The sequence below is a fragment of the Mustela lutreola genome, chromosome 1 (genome assembly GCF_030435805.1).
Source record: "Mustela lutreola isolate mMusLut2 chromosome 1, mMusLut2.pri, whole genome shotgun sequence".
NCBI classification, from domain to species: domain Eukaryota; kingdom Metazoa; phylum Chordata; class Mammalia; order Carnivora; family Mustelidae; genus Mustela; species Mustela lutreola.
Window position 1 is genome coordinate 231,178,633 of NC_081290.1, and position 25,428 is coordinate 231,204,060.

Sequence of the window (25,428 nt, forward strand, 5' to 3'; positions counted from 1 at the left end):
TCCACCTAGTAACACAGGAACTTGAGGTTATTCACCAGACGTAATAACCACTCTCTATAGTTTCGTATCTACTTTAAAGTTACAGAGCCTCCTTCTGCCCACTGTCTTCTCACAACCACTGAATTCTTCCAGACCAGAATCTGTCCTGTTAATGTTTCCCTATCTCTTTCTTAATTTAGTCAGCATCTGAGCCAGAGAAGAAAGGGCCATTATAGATCATCTGAGTCAGCCCCTGGGTTATATAGTAAGAAGTGTGGTGCTGTGAGGTCTTGGCTTCAGAGTCCAGTAGTCTTGGCTTCCGATCCTGGCTCTGCCATTCCCAGAGGGGGAGATAGCCTGTTACCAGATAATTATAATGATGTGAGGTAAGAGCTGCAGGTTTTCTGGCCAAGGGTAGATGGAGGAATAAGTAACATTCTAAGTTGGTAATGGAAGATTTAAAGAAGTCACACTTGAACTGGTCTTTGAAGGAGCAGGTCAATGAATTTGAAAGACATTCTATGCAGAAAACATGCTAAGACCCAGAGGGATGAAACAGCAAGTCAAGTTTGGAGGAATACCAGCAGTACAGTTAGGATACAGCTGAGCATAGGATGTAAAAAGCAACAGGCCTAGTCAGTTGAGCGTCCAACTCTTGGTTTCAAGTCAGGTCATGACCTCTTGGGTTGTGGGATCAAGCCCCACTTTGGGCTCCATGCATTGTTGGGAGACTGCTAGAGATTCTTTCCCACTGCCCCTCACCCCACTCACATGCGCTATCTCTCGCTCTCTCTCTCTCAAATCAATCAGTCTTTAAAAAAAAAAAAAAAAGATGTAAAAAGCAGGACAAGTTCTGTGGGGCCATCTTGAAGGGCCTTAAATGTTAGCTAGGAGTTTGGACTTCAAGAATGAATGATTCTCAAGTGGAAAGTGATGGGGAGGGGAGGAAGAGAATGTGTAAAGTTGAGGGGGAAATATTTGACATTTTGTATTCGGAAAACTAACTAACCTATTATTTGGTTTCCTAAAGCAAACTCAGAAAAGAAGTGGCAAAATGTTTTTGATTAGTGGAACATGTGTTAAAAGAATTGAACACTCACACTATAGACTATGGGAAACTGTTCAGATTTTTATATCGCAAGAAAGTGGTATGCTCAGATTCTCATTTTAGATTCTCAGCCAGAGACTGTAGGCTATTTAAGTAAAACCATTAAGAGTGTGGCTACATTTTATTGGGTCATTCACTGAGAAAAGAGAGAATGAAACTCTCCTGCACCCTAGTGCAGTTTCTCTCCGTGTCGGCACCACTGACTTTTGGGCCAGATGCTTTGCTGCAAGGGCTTGTCTTGTGCATTGTAGGATATTTAGCAGCAGCCTTGGCCTCTCTCCACAAGATACCAATAGCACCCCTCCCCTGGCTGTAACAACCAAAAATGTCTCCACACGTTGCCAAAAGACTTCTTGGGGCCAAATTGCCAGGCTATAAACCATTGCCCTAGAGGAGTGGTTCTCAAAATTGGGTGCTTTTCAGAATCACATTAAGAGTTTGGTAAAACAGCGATTGCTGGACCCACCTATGCAGTTCCTGATTCAGTAGGTCCAGGATAGTGCCTGAGAATTAGCATTTCTAATAAGCTCTCAGATGATAGTGATGCTGCTAGACCTAGAACCACATTTTGAAAACTGCTAGTAGATGAATTCCCTACCCAGTGGAGATGAAACAAGATACCAATTTCACGTGACTTCCTTGGGTTCACAGAGCCCTAAAACTGCTTCATTTGAGTCGCAGCAATACTATGAGGCCTGCAGAGCAAATATTAATAAACCTTTTTACAGATGAGAAAATTGCAGCTTAGTGTTAATAGTTTCTATACCCAGAATCTCTGACAAGGCCAGCTGGGTTTGCACATTTTCTCAAGTTCCGCCAGGTTCACAGTTGTTTGCATGTTCCTGCTACAGGTAGCATGTGGTGTACACCCAGATGTAGACACTTAAGTGTCTACACCTAAGTAAGTCCACCATATTTTGAGAGTTGTGGTCTCTAGTGACAGATTAAGGATCAGCATTGTGCTCCCTCATTTAATTTGAATTTGACTGTAGGACATGCAAACTGTAGTTCCTAACAAAGGATAGAGAGACCTTCAGTTTACCTCACAGGTACTTAGCTTCTGTGTTTTGCCAGTGCACCAGGCAGTGAGTGAACCAGAGAAAGAGAGAAGTTTGAAATACTGTCTTCTATCACCAAGTGCTCACAGCCTAGTTTGGGAAACTGATACGTAATGAGAAAACTAAAGGGAAATCTAAGACAAAAGGTTGATGGAGATGCCAAGAGTGAAGGAGTTCAGAGGAGAGGTGGCCCAAGGATTTGGGTTGATGGACTTTTGGAAAGGAGAAATATGAGCACTTTAAAAGTTAAATAGCATAGGGACACAGCAAGGGGAATAGATTGAACTCAGGTTCCAGGATTCAGAGGTATGAGGCCGAAATGAACCCAGCTGGGACAGAACCCATCTATCATCATGGAGAAAGCCCTACGCTGAGTACAGCAGATGTAAAGGGAGCAGCACACAGCTCATAGTACATCAGGGGAAATAGATATGATTGGAGAGTACAGAATTGTGGAGCACAAAAGGGGACCTCTTAACCCAATTTAGAGGTTCAGGGAAGACTTGCTAGGAGAGGTCACTTACTTGAAGGATTGGGTATGGTTATTGAGTAGCAAAGGCCAGTGTTAGTCCAGAGTAAGGCCTTCCTCTGTCGGAGTAAGAGGATGTGAAGACTAGGCATGAATGGTAGTCAAGAATGGTTCCTTCCCTACAGGAGGTGGGGGTTTTACTGGACATCAGAAGAGGAATCTCATTAGCCAGACAGAAGGAAGGAAAGTTGTCCTGAGCAGCAGGATCATAGTCTGGTAAAGGATGAGTTGATGGATTGGAGAGGGAGGGCAGGGTCAGTCCTAGTGTTAATAGACCAAGTGAAGTACTAGAAGTACTAAGCTCCTGGGAAGCAGTGGACTGTCAGGGAAATGCAAAGATGCTTGTAATCCCAGTGAATGACCCTTTGGTCTTCTCCCTTTTTTTACAGGAGGAATCTGAATGAGCTAGATCAGATCCAGCAGTACTTCAGTCAGAAGCTCTCCAAGCCTTTACTGCCCCTCAGTCCTCAGAGTTATAGCATCTTGCAATGCCAGGAGAGCCACAGGGATCATCGTGGACCTGGAGACAGCAGCCTAGACCCAGAGAGCCAGAGCATCCTGGAGAAATCCAATAACCTGGTGTTGCAAGTCAGCTCCTTAATCACGGGTATGGCTCAGGGCCCCTCTTGTTGAGCAGTTATACTCCCTGGGTGCCTAGTCAAAAAGCATTTGAATGTCTGCCCTCAGACAAATCCCCATGACAAACCGAGACCAACAGCTTTCCCTATCTGACTTACTTACTGTCTTCCTTCTGGAAGGAGAGATGTAGAAGCATGGCACAGAAATATGTGAAGTGGAAAGAGCATCACACTGAGAGGCAGGAGACTTGAGTCAGGTCTTTGGTGGCTTGCTGGCACAGGCTTACTATTTGACACTGTTTACCCTGACCCCTTTCCTTTCTTGAGGTTTCCCCAGCCAAAAAAAAAAAAAGACTAGCATGGATTAGGTGAGTTCTTCAGTAGCAGTTCTTAAGCTTGTGCAACCCTATTTTCAGGGAAAAACCAACTACAGATTTATTTAAAATTGTAATTCTCAGAAAGCAGAAGTCTGCATATTTAGCAGGTACCTCGTATGACTAGATGTTGGTGGTCCGTAGTCGACCCATCGAAAAACCCCGTAAAGCGGTGCTCCTCACCTTGGCTGCATATTGGGGTTCTTGAGGGAACTTTTCAAATTCAGGTGCCCAGGCTGCACCATAGGTTAGTTGCAACAGATCTCTGAAGATGGGACCCAGGCATCAGTGTTCATAACTCCCACGTAATTCCACTGTGCAGCCCAGAGCCTGTTGCAGAACAAGTATTTCTCAAACTTGCCTGAATATATAAAAAATCACTGGGTCTTACTCCTTTCTCTTGAGTCAGAATGCAGGGTTAAGACCTAGGAACTTATATATCAGTTTAGGGAGTTGTGAGAAAACAATTAGATCAGTATCTTTAGCCATCACTTGGGTGTCATTTTTGTTCAAGGAAGAGATGCTTATTGTACACAGGGATGAATAAGTTCAGTTTTCTTTGTTTAAAGGGGAGAGCAGCCACCATGATTGATAATAGATACAAACCTCTTTCCTGTCCTCTTGCCCAGAGAGCTGACCTGTTGGTAGCCTGGGCCCCAGAGGTACATGCTGTATTTGGTTTCTACTTGCTTGGAAATATTCAGTCGTCTATTTACTGAGCAGCAACTATGCCAGGCACTATGTGTTACAAGTTCTAGGAGGATAAAATGGTGGACAAGACAGGAATTGTCTTTGCTTTCATCAGGAGTACATTCTATAGTCAACTGAAGAAACTGCCTCCTAGAAAGAAAGCATAAAAGCAAAACAGAGGGAGGTTTGTTTGGAGTAAAGGTGAAAGCAGATTGGGAACCCCTTAAATGGGTATATTAGGAGAGTGAATGAGAGAGATGATTGGATCAAAGAAAACAGTTTAAATGAATAGGGCGCCTGGGTGGCTCAGTGGGTTAAGCCTCTGCCTTCGGCTCAGGTCATGATCCCAGGGTCCTGGGATCGAGCCCCGCATCAGGCTCTCTGCTCAGCAGGGAGCCTGCTTCCTCCTCTCTCTCTCTGCCTGCCTCTCTGCCTACTTGTGATCTCTCTCTCTCTCTGTCAAATAAATAAATAAATAAATCTTTAAAAAAAAATAAAAAATAAAAAATAAATGAATAAACTCCTCCAGCCTCCATCATGTCTCAGTACACTTTTGAAGACGTCATTAGACAAGTAGATACAAGTGAAGCTTGAGAGTGAGTTAACTGAGTAGAGATCTCATTTATGGCACATCTATGTGCCAGGTCCTTTGCTGGACTCTAAAAATGCAACATGAATCAGACACATGGTCTCTGCCTTTGAGAAGCTCACAATCTGATGAGGGAAATATACACAATAGCATCTTAAGTGCTTCTTTATAGAACAACACTGTCTAGCCATCCCACAGGTGATACACCTAGGAAGGCTTCCTGGAGGAAGTGCAGTAGAGCAGGGCCTTGGAGGATGGGCTGGTTTGTAAAAAGCAGAAAAACTGCTCCAAGACAGAAAGGATAGTTTAGGCAAGGGGATCAGGATTAACTAACCTGCTTCCTGGTTCCTCTTCCTGTTTGTAGGTAGGGATGTTCCGTTTTCATACATCTATACCCCTTTGAGACATGACAATTGTTAATGTATTAAATTCAGCCAACACCTCAGGTAGGCTGAAGATTTCCATTTGGTGCTGTGAGGGAGTTATGACCCCATACTCAAGGAGTCAAATTTGCCTTTTCTTCTTAGATAACCATGCAAACAAACCATTTACTAAGCCTATTGATTTATTCCCTCCCATTTAATTGCAAAACCATTTGAAATGACTGGTAGCTTCTATTTATTGCTTATACATGTGCCATACCACTTATGCCCATTTATTGCATGTATTCTTTACCATAACTCTGTGCAAAGGGTGATGTTAATCACATTTTTTGAAAAATTTTTATTTATTTTTATTCAGTTAGCCAGCATATATAGTATATCTTTAGTTTTTGGTGTTATGTTCAACAATTCATTAGTTGCGTATAACACCCAGTGCTCATCACCACACATGCCCTCCTAAATACCCAACACCTGGCTACCCCATCCCCCACTCCCCTGTTAATCACATTTTAAAGATAAACAGGGTCAGAAAGGATAGTTTGCTCATGACCAAAAAGTTGCTAAGTGACAGTCGAGATTTAAATCCAAGACTGACTGGCCCCCAAAGCCTCTGCTCTTTCCACACACCATGCTGCCTCTGTTTTCTCTGTAAACCTCCCCTGCCTTACCATTTGTGTAACAGATGACTTGGTTTTATTTTCCAAGTAAAATATATAGTTCTAATAACTGTCATCAAATCTCATTTTGATTTTTAATATAGGTAATTACTGAAGTAAATGGAAGCATGAACATGCCCGCCAGGACTCCTAGCTCCCAAGAATTCCTGAGCAGATAGTCTCTGAAAGCCTTTCCACAGATGTAACCACAACTATAAACAGATTAGATTTTGGTCCTCTGATGTTAGAATAAAGTGCTAGAAATTGTATACTGCCTTGAATATAGTTTCACTGACTCGGGTGGATTAATGTAAGATTTGTTCAAAGTCTGATTGCAAGAATACATCTGAAGCTAGAGCCTAGCATGGGAAAATTGAGTGGTCTGTGGCCCTACCTTGTAGTAAGATATCTGTTGCTGTTCAGATCTGCAGACTATCACCAAGAATACTCAAGCATCTTTGAGTTCTCACCGAGCCAGGAGTAGAAGCGGAGAGGTTCCCACCCTACCAGATGGTCAGGAGACAGTGGTCATGGAGGAGCGAAGCACAACTCCAGAACTGCCATTGGCAAGAGCTCCGGATGGGGACAGAAGCCCCTTAACTCGCCCTACTCTTGAAGAGACTTCAAGTGGAAGAGGAATTCTCCATGAGTCCCTGGGGCACACAGTACCCATTACAAGGATGCAGAGCAGTGAAGAAACTGAGGCAGGCCAAGCCTACAGTGATGAGGAATATGAAGAAGACATCATTGAGCCCAGGACCCTCAATGATATCACCACCGTGACAGACAAAACTAGCCCTTGGTCCAGTTTCATGTCAGACACAAGTGAGGTTAATGAGGTGCATAGGGAAGGCCTTTCTTGTTCTTCTTCAAAGCATTTCCCCAGAGATGAGCTCAAGGGCAAAAGTAGCCCTCTGTCCAGTCCAGGAAGGGCGGTTCAGCCCCACCTGCTTGGGCAGGGTTCTTCTAGCCAAAGTCATACTGCTTGTGAGGGTGAGTCTTCTCACTCTAGGGATGGAGAGTCTGCTTCAGCAGTCCCTCATCTCGTCTCACAAGTGACTGTCTCAGAAGCCCAGCAGAGCAATACTTCTGTTGGATTGAGCTCGCCAAGAGCAAATCAGGACCAGGAGGGCAGGCTAGAGGCGCAGACTGAGAATGAAGCTGCCTCCAGTGAACTAAGTGACTCTGCTGATAGCTTCAAGAAATTCCCTCTCCACCTAGCCTCCTGGAGCAGGAAGGAAAGCCATCGGGGGCTCCCTATCAACTGCTCTGAGATCAGGCAGAACCAGGCAACGTCTGGAACAGAGGTGTCCACAAGGCAGAGCCTCCTGTATCCTTTGGTATTTCCCTCAAGTAGCCCCTTAAGTCATTTGTAGGCATTTTGGACACTGGCACTTGGATAGCCTAGCGTGTGTGTGAGCAGGAGCGGTGGCCTTCCTCATGTAATGCACTGGGAGGTACAGGAAGCCTCTTCCTTCAGAATACTCACCAAGGCTTTAAGGTGCTTTGGTGCTATATCAATATCCACCCTTGAAGCATGATGCTTTGAATTGGGTGTAAGTGTTGGTAGCACATTCATTAGCCTAGCCCAGCCTGATTTACTGGATCAGTCTATTGGGTATTTTGCATTTGAAGGTAGTGTTCTGGATGTAAGGAATGAGACCATTAATCTCAGGTGAAATCAAAGTGGAGGGTGAGAGGGGAAAGGAGAGTACCAGCACTGATTAAGTATTTACTATGTGCCAGGCACTTTACATAACTTTTTCACTCACTCTTCATAAGTCTAGAAGGTCAGTATCATCATTTCTATTTTGCATGTAGGGAAACTGAGGCTCAAATTTATAGTAACTTGCCTAATTAATTTTTTTTTATAAGAAATGCAAGTGATAGGGAAAAGGAGAGAGGAAGAGGGCACGGTTGAAATGTGCTTGCCCAACTCTCCCTCCCCCTCCAGAATGGCAGTGTTGAGTGGGGGAAGGGATATCTAACGTTCCCCATTCCTGCTTTGAAACACAGATGAGCATGTTATGGGAAAAAGAAATCACTTAGGACCATTGGCAGCCCTCAAGTTTGTTGCCTAACCCACCTATCAAATCAGTGCCGCCAGCATCCCATAGTAAGCAGGGGTTACTGTGCAGGTGCTGGTGAAGGAGGCTGTTTTACTGAAGAGATCTTTCTCTCCCAGAAGCCAGGGGGCCTGTTTTTTACCCTTCTAGACCCTGTGAAGTCAGACCTATAATTTAACCTTTCTGAGCCTCAGTTTCTTTCCCTACACAATGGAGACATCAGACTGTACACTCCCCAGGTAGGTCAGGGACCTTGTCTTTTTCTGTATCCCCTGTACCAGACACAGCACAGAGGAGGGATCAGTAAATATAGACTGAATTGAACTGAATTTCACAGGATTCTTGAGAAAATCAAGTCAGATTGATTCTTGAGGAAATTAAATGAGTACCCACTACATAAATGTGATTCGTGTTGCAGAGCAGAGAGAAACTAAAGGGTAGGCAGGCAATGGGGACTCAGAAAAGACTGAAACCATGAAATGGCTGGAGTCTGACACTGAAAGGAGACTACCTCCAATGGAGTTCCTTCCTGGCTTCTGAGGCTGCTACCTTTACAGCCAGCTTACTTGTGCTCAGAACGCATATGGTCTGTGCTGGAGCAGTCACTTGTGCCCAGGTACTAAGGATACTGCTCTAATTTGGACCTTCCCAAGTAGTAATTCATCAAAAATGGGTGTTGCCAGGCTGTGTGCTGCTACTGAAAACAGATTTGAAATAGACCTTACTCCAGAAGTTCCCCTTATGAGGTAGGGACAGGCAGTGATACAGTTTCTTATTCTAAGTGCTGTGATGAAACATGGACAGAATGCTAGGGAACAAGAGGAAGAAGCTCTTGTAATACTGTTTGGAGGCATTCCAGTAAGAGAAACAGTAGAGCTGGACCTTAAAGATGAATAGGCATTCTGTAGGCAGAGGAGAGAGAAAGATCTAGTCACAGTGAACTGCGTGTCCAGAGGCATAGCCAGTTGAAAGAGCCTGGCCTATGGGCAGCGGTTCACTCTGGGTAGAGCCCAGAGGTATGTGGAATGGTGAGAGGTGAGGCAGGGCTACCTCTGAGAACCTTTTATGCCCGGCTAAGGTGGTTGGACTCTATCCTGTAACCAAGTTCAACTTCAGTGTCCTTATCTTTAAAACAGAGATAATAATAGTACTTCTCTTGTGGGATTATTGTGAAAAGTCAATTAACAGTGTAAACTACCTAGCAAATGCCTGGTACATAGTGTTCGGTAAATATTAACTGGTAAGCAAGCAGGAGTGTGATTGGTCAGGTTTACGTATTAGAAAATTAGAGGGTGGATGATGGGTTAGATGAAGGGAAGGCCAGAAACAAGGAGACAAGGTGGGAAACTTGAAATAGTAACAAAAGATAAAGTGTGACCTAAAGCATAGTCTGCTTTATGGTGAAGAGGAGGGGCACAGATTGGAGAATTAGATAGGGGCAGGGAAGAGGAAGAAGGAAATAGAAAGGATGGCTTCGAGAGTTCTGTCACAAGTTGCTAGGTAAGCGAGGTGATTGACTGGATAGGGAACAGCACAAAAAAAAATAGTTTGTGGGGGAGGGGCACGTTTCCACTTCAGACATGTGTGCCTGTAAGACATCCTGGAGGACACCAGCTATAAAGGTAGGTGCCTCTGAAAACAGATGAGGGCAGCAGGGAGAGCGTGGAAACGGAGAAGTACACACACAAGATGGGGCCCTGAGGAGCCCCCAGCTGTAAGCACGGAATAAGACACACCACAGAGGAGGTGGAGAAGAGCTGGTTGGAGATGGAAAAGCAGGACAGAGGCCGTGAGGGAGCAGAGTTTCAGGGAGAAGTAGTGGTCAGTGCTCTGACACTTCAGGCAGGTCCTGTAGAATGTGGACTGATGGTGGCATTAGCGTTGAGGAGGATGGTGCCGAGGTGGGAACAGAAGGCAGACTTCAATGGCAGGGAACCTGAGGGGTAAAGACAGAATAGGCACCTTTTTCCCATGAACCAGGAAAATAAGAATAGCTGATGTTTAGTGAACACTTGTATCTATAAAGTCATGTAATCCTCAAAAGATACCATTGCTATAACCAGGTGAAAAAATAGGTGCAAAAAATGAATTTTCCCGAAGTCACTGTCTAAAAAGTGGCTGAGATGGGGAGCTTTGGAGCTTCAGATACATACGTGACCCCTCATAACAAAGCTTTTCTTTCCCCACAGCATCAACTAACTGGAAGAGTCCCCAGTAATCAGAGCAGCCAGATCCTGCTTCACTTGGGCCTCTAAAAAAGGCTTGGGTAAAAAGGCTCCTCTCCTTCAGGGTCTCCACCTCCACCTCTTTATAGAAAAATGAGGGATTTGAGCCAAAGCAGGAAAGGATGCATTTCATTCATTCAGTAGACACTTACTGAGCACTTACTATATCCCAGGTACTATGCTAGGTGACAGGAATATGACTGTGAAAAAGAGATCAATTATCTCTACCCTCTTGGGAGTTCAAAGTCTAGCCTGGAAGAACCATGATAAACCAATTCGAACCAGAACCATATTTGGCTTATTGAACAGAAACAAAAAAATTAGAACACCAAAATAGTCCCCTCCCAAATGGAATCATTGCTTTGAGTGAACAGATGTTATTGGAACACGGGTGTTCTTGCACAGTACTGGATTAAGTCAGAGGATATGGAGAAGTACAAGATGTGGTACTTGCTTCTAGGGCTCAGATGCAGACCGGGTAGACAAGCCGTACCACAGAGAGCCCCTTCTATAGAGTCCTCATTCCTGGGTGTTGTAACTGGCAGGACGCTGCCCTTGAAGCCGCCTTTCCACCCTGACCCTGTCGGACTCTAACAGGTCAGTTTTGGGTCAGCAGGTCCTCAGCAAGTTGAATGAAAATGAAAAAACAAATTGAAATGTTGCTGCCTATCAGCCTCAACCCTTTCAGGGCTCTAGGGAAGTAGTGAGGTAACTGATGGAAACTGCCCTTGCCTTTGAGAAGTTTCTGGAAGGAATACTGAAACAAATCAAGACTCCTAGCAGAGTAAAAACAAGCAGTATCTTGTGTTGCAGACTGCAGGAATCACAATGGGCTGACTTTAGGAGAGGCTTCCAAGAGGAGGAATTATTTTAACTAACACTTGCAGAAAGTATAGACTGATTTGTTAGGGGTAGGCAGGGTCTTCCAGGCAGAAGGCACCACTGGAGCAGAGGTTTCATGGACAAGAATAAGTTGGAGGAACTGAGTGGGGGTGACTAAGCCCAAGGGAGATGCTAGTCTGGCAAGGGGGGAGATTTCTAGGTAATTGTGTCCCTTAACTACCGTCTAGGCCAGAGCCCATTGTGGTACCCAACTTCTTTTTGCCTCCCCAACAGTTGGAGGCCTCCATGCGGATGCTCTCACTCTCTGCAGCTATGCCACCACCAGCCGCAACAGATCAGGTAAGAACAGCCAGCTGACTTCCCTCTCCTAGAATCCTCATCTCTTCCATGAAAGCATGTGCAGAATGCAGAGCTGCCCTGGGCCAGCTTTCTGAAAAGGCAGCAGCAATTGTCAGTCTCCAGGCTTGTGCTGAGCATATTCTGAAGGCCCAGGGGTACACAAGGAACTCATCTGGGGTGAACTAGGCACAAAATGAGGAAGAGTAAATATGTAAAGAACAGGGCATCATCAGCTAAGTTATGTGGAAGAAATAGTACAGAAATGTTAAAAACAGGACTCAGCCAAGAAATGAATATAGTAAGTGCTCTGGGAGCGCCACTAAGTCACGGTGGGCATGAGCAGAGGAAACTTCAAACAGGAGATCCAACCTCAGCACCCGGTGAGAGATGTGTAAGTCTAGAAGAAGAGAATAGTATCAGGGCTGTACCCATTTGTTGTTTACAGAACATCTTGTAACTGTTCATCCTTTAGCTGAGCTAGATGGTTACAGATCCCAGCTCTCCTCTTTTCTGCCTTGGCACCGCACCAGTATAGTAATAGTAATAACTACTTCCGTAATCATTCAGCATATATTTCTAGAGTACCTACTCTGCATCAGGCACTGTGCTAGGTTCCGAGCATACAATAGTAAACAAGACAAATTCCCTGTCTTCATGGAGCACAAAGAATAAACAAAATATTTACAGATTGTGATGAGTATTGGTGTTCTGAAAAGAACAGGGTCTCTCTGAGGAGGCAGTGTTTAAGCTGAAAGATGGCAGTCATGGTGGTGCTTGCTGGGCACTGTTCAAAGCACCTTGTATTGAGGTGCTATTCAGCAACCTAATGAGGTACATGTTTTATCCAGTGTAGGAGGGTTCCCATTTCTCTGCATCCAGGCCAACACCTGTAGTTTCCTGACTTGTCAATGTTAGCCATTCTGACTGGTGTGAGGTGGTATCTCACTGTGGTTTTGATTTATATTTCTCTAATGCCGAGTGATGTTGAGCACTTTTTCATGTGTTTGTTGGCCATTTGGATGTCTTCTGTGGCAAAATATCTCTTCACTTCCTCTGCTTCTTTCTTTTTTTTTTTTTTTTTTAAGATTTTATTTATTTATTTGACAGAGATGACAAGTAGGCAGAGAGGCAGGCAGAGAGAGAGAGGGAAACAGGCTCCCCGCTGAACAGAGAGCCCGATGCGGGGCTCGATCCCAGGACCCTGAGATCATGACCCGAGCTGAAGGCAGAGGCCTAACCCACTGAGCCACCCAGGCGCCCCCCTCTGCTTATTTATTTATTCTTTGGATGTTGAGTTTGATAAATTTTTTATAGATTTTGGATACTAGCCCTTTATCTGCTACATCATTTGCAAATATCTTCTCCCATTCTGTTGGTTGTCTTTTGGGTTGTTGACTGTTTCCTTTGCTGTGCAAAAAAAGCTTTTGATCTTAAGGCCCAGTAGTTCATTTTTGCCCTTGCTTCCCTTGTCTTTGGTGATGTTTCTAGGAAGAAGTTGCTGCAGCTGAGGCCGAAGACATTGCTGCCTGTGTTTTCCTCAAGGATTTTGATGGATTCCTATCTCACATTGATGTCTTTAATCCGTTTTGGGTCTATTTTTATGTGTGGTGTAAGGAAATGGTCCAGTTTCATTCTTCTGCATGCAGCTGTCCAATTTTCCCAACACCATTTGTTGAAGAGTCTGTTTTTTTTCCATTAGACATTCTTTCCTGCTTTTTCAAAGATTAGTTGACCACAGAATTCAGGCTCTCTGTTCTCTTCCACTGATCTGTGTCTGTTTTTGTGAAAGTGCCATACTGTCTTGATGATTACAGCTTTGTAACAGAGCTTAAAGTCTGGAATTGTGATGCCGCCAACTTTGGTTTTCTTTTTCAACATTCCTCTGGCTGTTTGGGGTCTTTTCTGGTTCCCTATAAATTTTAGGATTATTTGTTCCATTTCTTTGGAAAACATTGATGGTATTTTGAATAGGGATTGTGTTAAATGTGTAATTGCTTTAGGTAGCATATACACTATATATATTTCACAATATTTATTCTTCCAAACCATGAGCATGGAATGTTTTTCCATTTCTCTGTGTTTTCCTCGATTTCTTTCACGAGTACTCTATAGATTTCTGAGTATGGATTGTTTGCCTCTTTGGTTAGGTTTATTCCTAGGTATCTTATGGTTTGGGGTGCAATTGTAAATGGGATCGACTCCTTAATTTCTCTTTCTTCTGTCTTGCTGTTGGTGTATAGAAATGCAACTGATTTCTGTGCATTGATTTTATATCATGACACTTTGCTGAATTCCTGTATGAGTTCTTACAGTTTTGGAGTGGAGTCTTACGGGTTTTCCACATGAAGTATCATGTCATCTGCAAAGAGTGGGAGTTTGACTTCTTTGCCAAACTGGATGCCTTTTATTTCTTTTTGTTGTCTGATTGCTGAGGCTAGGACTTCTAGTACTATGTTGAATAGTAGTAGTGACGTGGACAGCCCTGCCATGTTCCTGATCTTCGGGGAAAAGCTCTTAGTTTTTCCCCATTGGGAATGATATTCACTGTGGGTTTTTCATAGATGGCTTTTATGATATTGAGGTATGTATCCTCTATCCCTACACTGTGAAGAGCTTTGATCAAGAATGGATGCTGTGCTTTGTCAAATGCTTTTTTAACATCTATTGAAAGTATCATATGGTACTTGTTCTTTCTTTGATTAATGTATTATATCACATTGATTGATTTGCACGATGTTGAACCAACCATGCAGCCAGGAATAAATCCCACTTGATCATGGTGAATAATCCTTTTAATGTACTATTGGATCCTATTGGCTAGTATTTTGGTGAGAATTTTTGCATCCATGTTCATCAGGGATATTGGTCTGTAATTTTCCTTTTTTTTTTTTAAGATTTTATTTATTTATTTGACAGAGATCACAAGTAGGCAGAAAGGCAGGCAGAAAGAGAGAAGGGGAAAGCAGGCTCCCTGCTGAGCAGAGAGCCCGATGCGGGGCTTGATCCCAGAACCCTGGGATCACGACCCGAGCCGAAGGCAGAGGCTTTAACCCACTGAGCCACCCAGGCACCCCTGTAATTTTCCTTTTTAATAGGCTCTTTCTCTGGTTTGGGGATCCAAGGTAATGCTGACCTCATAAAATGAGTTTGGAAGTTTTCCTTCCATTTCTATTTTTTGGAACAGTTTCGGGAGAAAAGGTATTAATTCTTCTTTAAATGTTTGGTAGAATTCCCCTGGGAACCCACCTGGCCCCGGGCTTGTTTATTAGGAGATTTTTGATGACTTCAATTTCCTTGCTGGTTATGGGTCTGTTCAGGTTTTCTATTGCATCCTGGTTCAGTTTTGACAGTTTATATGTCTCTAGGAATGCATCCATTTCTTCCAGATTGTCTATCTCTGGCACACAGCCCTATTTGGAGTCTCCAAACCCAGCCAATTCCTGCAGCACGCTCCCGCATCCCTCCTTCTAGGGAGGAAGGGGGTGGCAGTGACCCGACTATGCTGGGAATCATGGTTTATGGCAACCCTGAGCTGAGAGCCCACTCCTCAGCTCCATCTTTGCAGCCAGCTTACCCGCTCCAACACCTGGGAGCTCTGCCGCACTCATGCACCCCTTGTCTTTCTGTGGCCCCAAGGGACCTGAGACCACACTGTCTCAGCAAGGGCTCCATTCCCCACTTAGCCTCTGGAGCAGCATCCCTCATTGGAGTAGACCTGTAAAAGTTGTGACTCTGTGCTCCTCTCTTCTATCGCTTGCCGGGAGCTGGCCCCTCCCCGCCACAATCTGTCTTCCCGTATATCGCCTCAGATTCACTTCTCTGAACATCCTACCTTCCAGAAAGTGGTCACTTTTCTATTCCTAGAATTACTGCTATTCTTTTCTTCAATAGGTGTTCAGAATGGTTTGATAATTATCTAGCTGAAATCCTGGGACCCAACGAAATTTAGGTCTCCTACTCCGCCATCTTACTCCTCCTTCCCTCTTAAATATATTTTATTTTATTTTATTTTATTTTATTTTATTTTATTTTATTTTATTTTATTTTATTTTATGTTATTTTATGTTATTTGTTTATTTGACAGAGATCACAAGTAGGCAGAAGGGCAGGCAGAGAGAGAGAGGAAGAAGCAGGCTCCCCGAAGAGCAGAGAGCCCAATGTGGGGCTTGATCCCAGGACTCTGGGATCATGACCTGAGCCAAAGGCAGAGGCTTTAACCCACTGAGCCATGAAGGCACCCCTTCACTTAAATATTTTTAATGCTTTTCCAGGACCTACTTTGATGACCAATGGAGTCCATCCAGAAGCATCTTGAGACCCTAGGGTATATCCTAAAGAGAAGCCATCAGATATCTGATCCTTTTACTAGTTTTCCCTCCTCCTCTCTCCCTCAACTTCCCTAGCACCATTTTCAGGACATCTGATTTTTTTAGTAGACAGATCAGTCTAAGTTCTCACACATCTCAGTTCTCATCAAATTTGTAAATCCTTTCTTGGAGAAGGAAAGATGCCTGCCCCTACTCAGGAGCTCTGCATTTTGTAGGCTTTATTTCTGCTCTGGTTTGTACTCTCCAGCTCATCTCCTTCCTCTTGCATGTCCCATACATACTCACCAGCATTTATGCTGGAGTCACCAGCCTCTATCCAGGTACCAGGCACAAGCTTTTGAGGGAGACACCCATGAGGTCAAACACTGAAGCTGCTACTAAGTAATTAAGGAATCTTGAACATGACCTTTCTGAGTTTCTGTTTACTTTTATGTACCATCATGCTAAAATAATTCTTACCTAATAGAATGATGGCAAGAATTTTCTAGAGGGAAAAAGTAGACACTGTTAGTTCCTTTTCTCTCTTCCCCTCCCAGCAAAGTGGATGAAATGTCAAATGAGTCACACCCATAGGAAGGGAGTCTATGAGCCACTCCGAGCTGTTGTGTTTCCTACCACGCAGAAATGCTGTTCTTGCTTTTCTGTTTCTGCCTTCATGATATACCAGCTCCCAAGGGAATTATCGGTCTTTGATCTGTTAAACATAAGACACAAGTGTGGGAGAGGGAGAAATAAGAATTTTCACTTCAATTAAAGGGCAAGTCTAGTTTTGAGAATGTAAGTCTTAAATACTTTTCAGTTGTTTCTCTTTCTTAGTCACAGCAAAACTCCATTGTTTATCTGCTGTTCTCAGTGCTCTTCTCTCCTCAGAACCTCATCCTGGATCTTGCTTAGGGTAACTAATCATCACACTCAAAACTGGCCATTTCAGCACTGAAAGTCCCAGGACACCTCAGGAGGCTGATTGTTCTCACTAGCAATGACCCTGTCACTACTGGATGCAGATTTTCCGAGTCTTGTGCTCTGGCTGGCTGCTGCCCAGTGCTGGATAACCTAAGACTCAAATCAAGTTTGTGTTTTAGACTGTAGCAAGTGGAGGCACCAAAAGTTAAGGGAAAAAAATATTAAGAATTACATTTATTTTTTAAAGCATTTGACATAGTTACCATGGGATAAGTCAGAACTTCAACTTCACTACACTTATGGTTTATTTTAGATCTAATTATGAATTATACTTGGGCAGGAGCCCCATAATCTCAGCTTATGGTCTCGGAAGGTCTTCAGAGTAACCTCTTTGAAGAATTTAAGACAAAAACCAGACGTTCATATTTGCCAACATACTTGCTGATGTTCTCCATTCCTTCTTCACATTCCTGATTTCCGGCCAGGATCATTTCCTTTTAGCACAAAGAACTTCCTTTAGAATTTCATGTACTGCAGACCTACTGGCAACACCTTCAGTTGTCTGAAAATATCTTTATTTTGCCTTCATTTTTCAAGAATATTTTTCCCCACTGGCTATAGAATTCCAACTTGAATTTTGTTTTAGCACTTTAGAGTAATCCTTCCACACTCTGACTTACATTGTTTCTGATGAGAAGCAGGCATCATTCTTTCTGTTGCCCAGAATGGTAATGTGACCTTTTTAATATTTGACCACAATGTTCATGATTGTGGAGGCAAGGGTAGGATAGGGGAGGAAGAACACAGGTCTATACAACAATATTAGCAGTGTTTGAGTTCTTAGGTTGATTCTGCTAAGCTGGGGGAAAAAAAACAAAACAAAACGGGTTATTTTACCAGTTTATTCTGGAATAGCAGAGGAATTGCAGTTTGGGGACCAGCAAACTATATCAAAACAGGCAAGTCTGCAGAACAGAGGAGAAGGGCTTACTTTTACAAGGTGAAGGGAGGAACCTGGGAGGGACTTTTCTGCTGAGTTCACCTTGTCTACGTTGTTGCTGGGCAAGGAGGAATTCTTCTTTTTTCCTGTTGGGGTATGGAAATAAGTAAGCTTCTTTCTGTTGACGAAAGCTAGGTCTGCTTCTTACCATCAGAGCTAGTGTGTGAGAGCTCTCCCTTCAGGGCTTTCTGACTCCATTTTAAATGAGGTTTCCTTTATTTTCACAGTCAGACTGGGTTGTGGATTCACAGATGTTCATTTTTATAATGCTTTATAATTTACATATATCACATAGTTTCTTTGGTGTTTAACACAATGAAATCACAAAACTGTATGTAATTAACATTTTAAGAGTGATTGAATGGTGCCAAAATGGGGATACCAACTCCTTCCATAAATCTGGCTGTGACTGTGAAGCAGGGAAATAGGGTAGTGGCTAGAGTAGCATGTGAGGTAAAGGGAAGGTTTTGGGGTTTGGTTTTATTTAATATGGGAATGGCTACAGCTTTCTTTATGTGAATGCAGTGGTCCCATAAAAGAATGGGAAGATGCAGGAGAAGAAGAGAAAGGATGGTCCTTGAGTCAGAGAGGGCATGGGATGCAGAGCACAGGTGGAGGTAGCCTTTTGAGAGGAAAAAGAAAACACCTTGAAGCATGAAGAAAGATGGAGAAGATCAAGAATATCGGTGCTGGGACGCCTGGGTGGCTCAGTTGGTTAAGCAGCTGCCTTCGGCTCAGGTCATGATCCCAGCGTTCTGGGATTGAGTCCCACATCGGGCTCCTTGCTCAGCAGGGATCCTGCTTCTCCCTCTACCTCTGCCTGCCGTTCTGTCTGCCTGTGCTCGCTCTCTTCCCTCTCTCTGATAAATAAAATCTTTAAAAAAAAAAAAAAAAAGAATATCGGTGCTAAAGCAAGTAGGATTAGAAATTTGGTAGTGTTTCCCATTTGATGGAAGCTTCTATTTTCTTTACTTTTTTTTTTTAAGATTTTATTTATTTGACTGAGAGAGAGAGCACAAGCAGGGGGAGCAGCAGGCAGAGGCAGAAGGAGAAGCAGGCTCCCTGCCAAGCAAGGAGCCCAACATGGGGCTGAATCCCAGGACACTGGGATCATAATCCCAGGCAAAGGCAGATGCTTAACCAGCTGAGCCACCTGGGTGCCCATCTATTTTCTCTTCTTGTCTCTTCTTGTCTTCTATTTTTTGTAATGTCTTGGGCCTTGTCAACTGTAAAAGTGAGAGTTAGGGACAGAAGGGCAGCAACCCTGTCCTATACCCTCGTTTGAGAATGTCATCTGTTCTGCCTCCTCCTAATGCTAGCCTTGGCCCTGAAGGTTGAAGGGGAGCATTTTGAGAGGCTGCTGGGCTCTTCTCAACCAGTGTCCTAGGACTGCTGCACTGTAGCTAACCTGCTTCAGGGCCGGCAAGCAACCCGTCCCTGCAGGAGGAGAGACTCTGCAAGCACTGGTTCAACTGTTCTGGCCTCACCAGCTCTAAGGGAAGGCCTGATCCTTCACTTCATGTTGAAATGACGCCCTAGAGCCCAGAAACCTGGCTCTAGGTTTCTGGCTCAGAAACACGTCCAGCTTTTGTGAAGCAGGGTTTTTTCCACCCTTTCCCCAATGGTGTAGTGGATACAGGTCTCTATGTGACATTAGTCAAGTCTGATCTTGCTGAGTCTGTTTCCTCACTTGTCAGATGGGGTTATCGCGTCTCACAGGGAGGTTGTAGAATACCAAGTGCCACAGAGATAGGGAACAGAGGCCGACCCTTAGCTCTGCTTCTCATGATTGCCTCCTTTCCGGCTGTTGCGCTTTCAGAAGGAGAGGAAGAGGTGGGTGGCTGTTGAGCAGGACTGCTGCATGCCAGCCAGTGGCAGTGTTGTAGTACTTGTGCATCAGTCAAGTTCTGCTGCCTCTGCTTTCTCTTACCTCCCATGATAAAGGACCTCTTCGCTGGGACGGCTTCCTGGTTTTATTGAAAGTTACGTCTGATTCTGTTTGCTTTGCTGCTTGTGGGTAAATTAGTTTTATCAACTTCCCTAAAGGGGAGGAAAGAGAAGATGAGACAGCAGCATCTCACATGTTGTTTTCCCCCAGGTTTCTGTCCTCTGCTCTTGCAGCTGTTTCTTTGGGGAAATCTCAACCACTTCAAGTATTTTAAGTTATTTACATTTTGACGACCTGTCAAATCCTTATCTTCATCTAGACTTCTCTCCCATGCTGCAGACACACTTGCATCCAGCCGCATCCTAGCCATCTTTTCCCTGTGTCACAAACAGTGCACTATGTCCAAAACTTGAGCTTGGCACCTCCCTTTGCACAGCCCTTCTGCCAGAAGCTCTTTCCCCCCTCTTGCTCCTTTACCCCCCACACCCCAGAGCTCTTCTGTTAGCAGAGTCTGTTAATTCAGCCCACTAAATATCTTCTACGTGTACTCACTTCCCACCATCCTGTTATCTGTCTTCATCATCTCCCTCATGACTTCTTTTTTTTTTTTTTTTTTTTTTTTTTTAATTTTTTATTTTTTATAAACATATATTTTTTATATACATATATTTTTATCCCCAGGTCTGTGAATCACCGGGTTTACACACTTCACAGCACTCACCAAATCACATACCCTCCCCAATGTCCATAATCCCACCCCCTTCTCCCCAACCCCTTCCCCCCGGCAACCCTCAGTTTGTTTTGTGAGATTAAGAGTCACTTATGGTTTGTCTCCCTCCCAATCCCATCTTGTTTCATTTATTCTTCTACCCACTTAAGCCTCCATGTTGCATCACCACTTCCTCATATCAGGGAGATCATATGATAGTTGTCTTTCTCTGCTTGACTTATTTCGCTAAGCATGATACGCTCTAGTTCCATCCACGTTGTTGCAAATGGCAAGATTTCATTTCTTTTGATGGCTGCATAGTATTCCATTGTGTATATATACCATATCTTCTTGATCCATTCATCTGTTGATGGACATCTAGGTTCTTTCCATAGTTTGGCTATTGTGGACATTGCTGCTATAAACATTCGGGTGCATGTGTCCCTTTGGATCACTACATTTGTATCTTTAGGGTAAATACCCAATAGTGCAATTGCTGGGTCATAGGGCAGTTCTATTTTCAACATTTTGAGGAACCTCCATGCTGTTTTCCAGAGTGGCTGCACCAGCTTGCATTCCCACCAACAGTGTAGGAGGGTTCCCCTTTCTCCGCATCCTCGCCAGCATCTGTCATTTCCTGACTTGTTGATTTTAGCCATTCTGACTGGTGTGAGGTGATATCTCATTGTGGTTTTGATTTGTATTTCCCTGATGCCGAGTGATATGGAGCACTTTTTCATGTGTCTGTTCGCCATCTGGATGTCTTCTTTGCAGAAATGTCTGTTCATGTCTTCTGCCCATTTCTTGATTGGATTATTTGTTCTTTGGGTGTTGAGTTTGCTAAGTTCTTTATAGATTCTGGACACTAGTCCTTTATCTGATATGTCGTTTGCAAATATCTTCTCCCATTCTGTCAGTTGTCTTTTGATTTTGTTAACTGTTTCCTTTGCTGTGCAAAAGCTTTTGATCTTGATGAAATCCCAGTAGTTCATTTTTTCCCTTGCTTCCCTTGCCTTTTGCGTTGTTCCTAGGAAGATGTTGCTGCGGCAGAGGTCGAAGAGGTTGCTGCCCGTGTTCTCCTCAAGGATTTTGATGGATTCCTTTCGTACATTGAGGTCCTTCATCCATTTTGAGTCTATTTTTGTGTGTGGTGTAAGGAAATGGTCCAATTTCATTTTTCTGCATGTGGCTGTCCAATTTTCCCAGCACCATTTATTGAAAAGGCTGTCTTTTTTCCATTGGACATTCTTTCCTGCTTTGTCGAAGATTAGTTGACCATAGAGTTGAGGGTCTATTTCTGGGCTCTCTATTCTGTTCCATTGATCTATGTGTCTGTTTTTGTGCCAGTACCATGCTGTCTTGATGATGACAGCTTTGTAATAGAGCTTGAAGTCCGGAATTGTGATGCCACCAACGTTGGCTTTCTTTTTCAATATCCCTTTGGCTATTCGAGGTCTTTTCTGGTTCCATATAAATTTTAGAATTATTTGTTCCATTTCTTTGAAAAAGATGGATGGTACTTTGATAGGAATTGCATTAAATGTGTAGATTGCTTTAGGTAGCATAGACATTTTCACAATATTTATTCTTCCAATCCAGGAGCATGGAACATTTTTCCATTTCTTTGTGTCTTCCTCAATTTCTTTCATGAGTACTTTATAGTTTTCCGAGTATAGATTCTGTGTCTCTTTGGTTAGGTTTATTCCTAGGTATCTTATGGTTTTGGATGCAATTGTAAATGGGATTGACTCCTTAATATCTCTTTCTTCTGTCTTGCTGTTGGTGTAGAGAAATGCAACTGATTTCTGTGCATTGATTTTATATCCTGACACTTTACTGAATTCCTGTATAAGTTCTAGCAGTTTTGGAGTGGAGTCTTTTGGGTTTTCCACATATAGTATCATATCATCTGCGAAGAGTGATAATTTGACTTCTTCTTTGCCGATTTGGATGCCTTTAATTTCCTTTTGTTGTCTGATTGCTGAGGCTAGGACCTCTAGTACGATGTTGAATAGCAGTGGTGATAATGGACATCCCTGCCGTGTTCCTGACCTTAGCGGAAAAGCTTTCAGTTTTTCTCCATTGAGAATGATATTTGCGGTGGGTTTTTCATAGATGGCTTTGATGATATTGAGGTATGTGCCCTCTATCCCTACACTTTGAAGAGTTTTGATCAGGAAGGGATGTTGTACTTTGTCAAATGCTTTTTCAGCATCTATTGAAAGTATCATATGGTTCTTGTTCTTACTTTTATTGATGTGTTGTATCACATTGACTGATTTGCGGATGTTGAACCAACCTTGCAGCCCTGGAATAAATCCCACTTGGTCGTGGTGAATAATCTTTTTAATGTACTGTTGAATCCGATTGGCTAGTATTTTGTTGAGTATTTTCGCATCTGTGTTCATCAAGGATATCGGTCTATAGCTCTCTTTTTTGGTGGGATCCTTGTCTGGTTTTGGGATCAAGGTGATGCTGGCTTCATAAAATGAGTTTGGAAGTTTTCCTTCCATTTCTATTTTTTGGAACAGTTTCAGGAGAATAGGAATTAGTTCTTCTTTAAATGTTTGGTAGAATTCCCCCGGGAAGCCGTCTGGCCCTGGGCTTTTGTTTATTTGGAGATTTTTAATGACTGTTTCAATCTCCTTATTGGTTATGGGTCTGTTCAGGCTTTCTATTTCTTCATGGTTCAGTTGTGGTAGTTTATATGTTTCTAGGAATGCATCCATTTCTTCCAGATTGTCAAATTTATTGCCGTAGAGTTGCTCATAGTATGTTCTTATAATAGTTTGTATTTCCTTGGTGTTAGTTGTGATCTCTCCTCTTTCATTCATGATTTTATTTATTTGGGTCCTTTCTCTTTTCTTTTTGATAAGTCGGGCCAGGGGTTTATCAATTTTATTAATTCTTTCAAAGAACCAGCTCCTAGTTTCGTTGATTTGTTCTATTGTTTTTTTGGTTTCTATTTCATTGATTTCTGCTCTGATCTTTATGATTTCTCTTCTCCTGCTGGGCTTAGGGTTTCTTTCTTGTTCTTTCTCCAGCTCCTTTAGGTGTAGGGTTAGGTTGTGTACCTGAGACCTTTCTTGTTTCTTGAGAAAGGCTTGTACCGCTATATATTTTCCTCTCAGGACTGCCTTTGTTGTGTCCCACAGATTTTGAACCGTTGTATTTTCATTATCATTTGTTTCCATGATTTTTTTCAATTCTTCTTTAATTTCCCGGTTGACCCATTCATTCTTTAGAAGGATACTGTTTAGTCTCCATGTATTTGAGTTCTTTCCAAACTTCCTTTTGTGGTTAAGTTCTAGCTTTAGAGCATTGTGGTCTGAAAATATGCAGGGAATGATCCCAATCTTTTGATACTGGTTGAGTCCTGATTTAGGACCGAGGATGTGATCTATTCTGGAGAATGTTCCATGTGCACTAGAGAAGAATGTGTATTCTGTTGCTTTGGGATGAAATATTCTGAATATATCTGTGATGTCCATCTGGTCCAATGTGTCATTTAAGGCCTTTATTTCCTTGCTGATCTTTTGCTTGGATGACCTGTCCATTTCAGTGAGGGGAGTGTTAAAGTCCCCTACTATTATTGTATTGTTGTTGATGTGTTTCTTTGATTTTGTTATTAATTGGTTTATATAGTTGGCTGCTCCCACGTTGGGGGCATAGATATTTAAAATTGTTAAATCTTCTTGTTGGACAGACCCTTTGAGTATGATATAGTGTCCTTCCTCATCTCTTATTACAGTCTTTGGCTTAAAATCTAATTGATCTGATATAAGGATTGCCACTCCTGCTTTCTTCTGATGTCCATTAGCATGGTAAATTCTTTTCCACCCCCTCACTTTAAATCTGGAGGTGTCTTCGGGCTTAAAATGTGTTTCTTGGAGGCAACATATAGATGGGTTTTGTTTTTTTATCCATTCTGATACCCTATGTCTTTTGACAGGGGCATTTAGCCCATTCACATTCAGGGTAACTATTGAGAGATATGAATTTAGTGCCATTGTATTGCCTGTAAGGTGACTGTTACTGTATATGGTCTCTGTTCCTTTCTGATCTACCACTTGTAGGCTCTCTCTTTGCTTAGAGGACCCCTTTCAATATTTCCTGTAGAGCTGGTTTGGTATTTGCAAATTCTTTCAGTTGTTGTTTGTCCTGGAAGCTTTTAATCTCTCCTTCTATTTTCAATGATAGCCTAGCTGGATATAGTATTCTTGGCTGCATGTTTTTCTCGTTTAGTGCTCTGAAAATATCATGCCAGCTCTTTCTGGCCTGCCAGGTCTCTGTGGATAAGTCAGCTGCCAATCTAATATTTTTACCATTGTATGTTACAGACTTCTTTTCCCGGGCTGCTTTCAGGATTTTCTCTTTGTCATTGAGACTTGTAAATTTTACTATTAGGTGACGGGGTGTGGGCCTATTCTTATTGATTTTGAGGGGCATTCTCTGAACCTCCTGAATTTTGATGCTCGTTCCCTTTGCCATATTGGGGAAATTCTCCCCAATAATTCTCTCCAGTATACCTTCTGCTCCCCTCTCACTTTCTTCTTCTTCTGGAATCCCAATTATTCTAATGTTGTTTCGTCTTATGGTGTCACTTATTTCTCGAATTCTCCCCTCGTGGTCCAGTAGCTGTTTGTCCCTCTTTTGATCAGCTTCTTTATTCTCTGTCATTTGGTCTTCTATATCACTAATTCTTTCTTCTGCCTCATTTATCCTAGCAGTGAGAGCCTCCATTTTTGATTGCACCTCATTAATAGCTTTTTTGATTTCAACTTGGTTAGATTTTAGTTCTTTTATTTCTCCAGTAAGGGCTTTTATATCTCTCGAGAGGGTTTCTCTAATATCTTCCATGCCTTTTTCGAGCCCGGCTAGAACCTTGAGAATTGTCATTCTGAACTCTAGATCTGACATATTACCGATGTCTGTATTGATTAGGTCCCTAGCCTTCGGTACTGCCTCTTGTTCTTTTTTTTGTGGTGAATTTTTACGTCTTGTCATTTTGTCCAGATAAGAGTAAATGAAGGGGCAAGTAAAATACTAAAAGGGTGGCAACAACCCCAGGAAAATATGCTTTAGCCAAATTAGAAGAGATCCAAAATCGTGAGTGGGGAGAAAGGGGATAAAAAGAGGTTCAAAAAGGAAGAAAGAAAAAAGAAAAAAAAAAAAAAAGAAAA

The 25,428-nt window shown here is 42.8% G+C and overlaps 1 protein-coding gene and 1 long non-coding RNA gene across 11 annotated transcripts in view; one reads left to right on the forward strand and one right to left on the reverse strand.

The window, feature by feature from the left end:
- C2CD3 (C2 domain containing 3 centriole elongation regulator) overlaps positions 1–25,428 on the forward strand; it is a 155,874-nt gene that overhangs the window by 120,120 nt on the left and 10,326 nt on the right. For 3 of the 6 annotated variants that reach the window (XM_059132789.1, XM_059132815.1, XM_059132797.1), the window contains exons 30-32: positions 3,064–3,281; positions 6,368–7,274; positions 11,306–11,417. In XM_059132789.1, coding sequence (XP_058988772.1) covers positions 3,064–3,281; positions 6,368–7,274; positions 11,306–11,417 — 1,237 coding nt within the window. The other 3 variants (XM_059132807.1, XM_059132820.1, XM_059132829.1) reach the window with 2 other exon arrangements.
- LOC131807520 (uncharacterized) overlaps positions 15,478–25,428 on the reverse strand; it is a 38,002-nt gene continuing 28,051 nt past the window's right edge. For 2 of the 5 annotated variants that reach the window (XR_009344524.1, XR_009344525.1), the window contains exon 3: positions 16,854–19,688. This is a non-coding gene — a long non-coding RNA (uncharacterized LOC131807520). Of the gene's footprint in view, positions 16,440–16,853; positions 19,689–25,428 lie in introns of those variants that run through there. The other 3 variants (XR_009344526.1, XR_009344527.1, XR_009344530.1) reach the window with 3 other exon arrangements.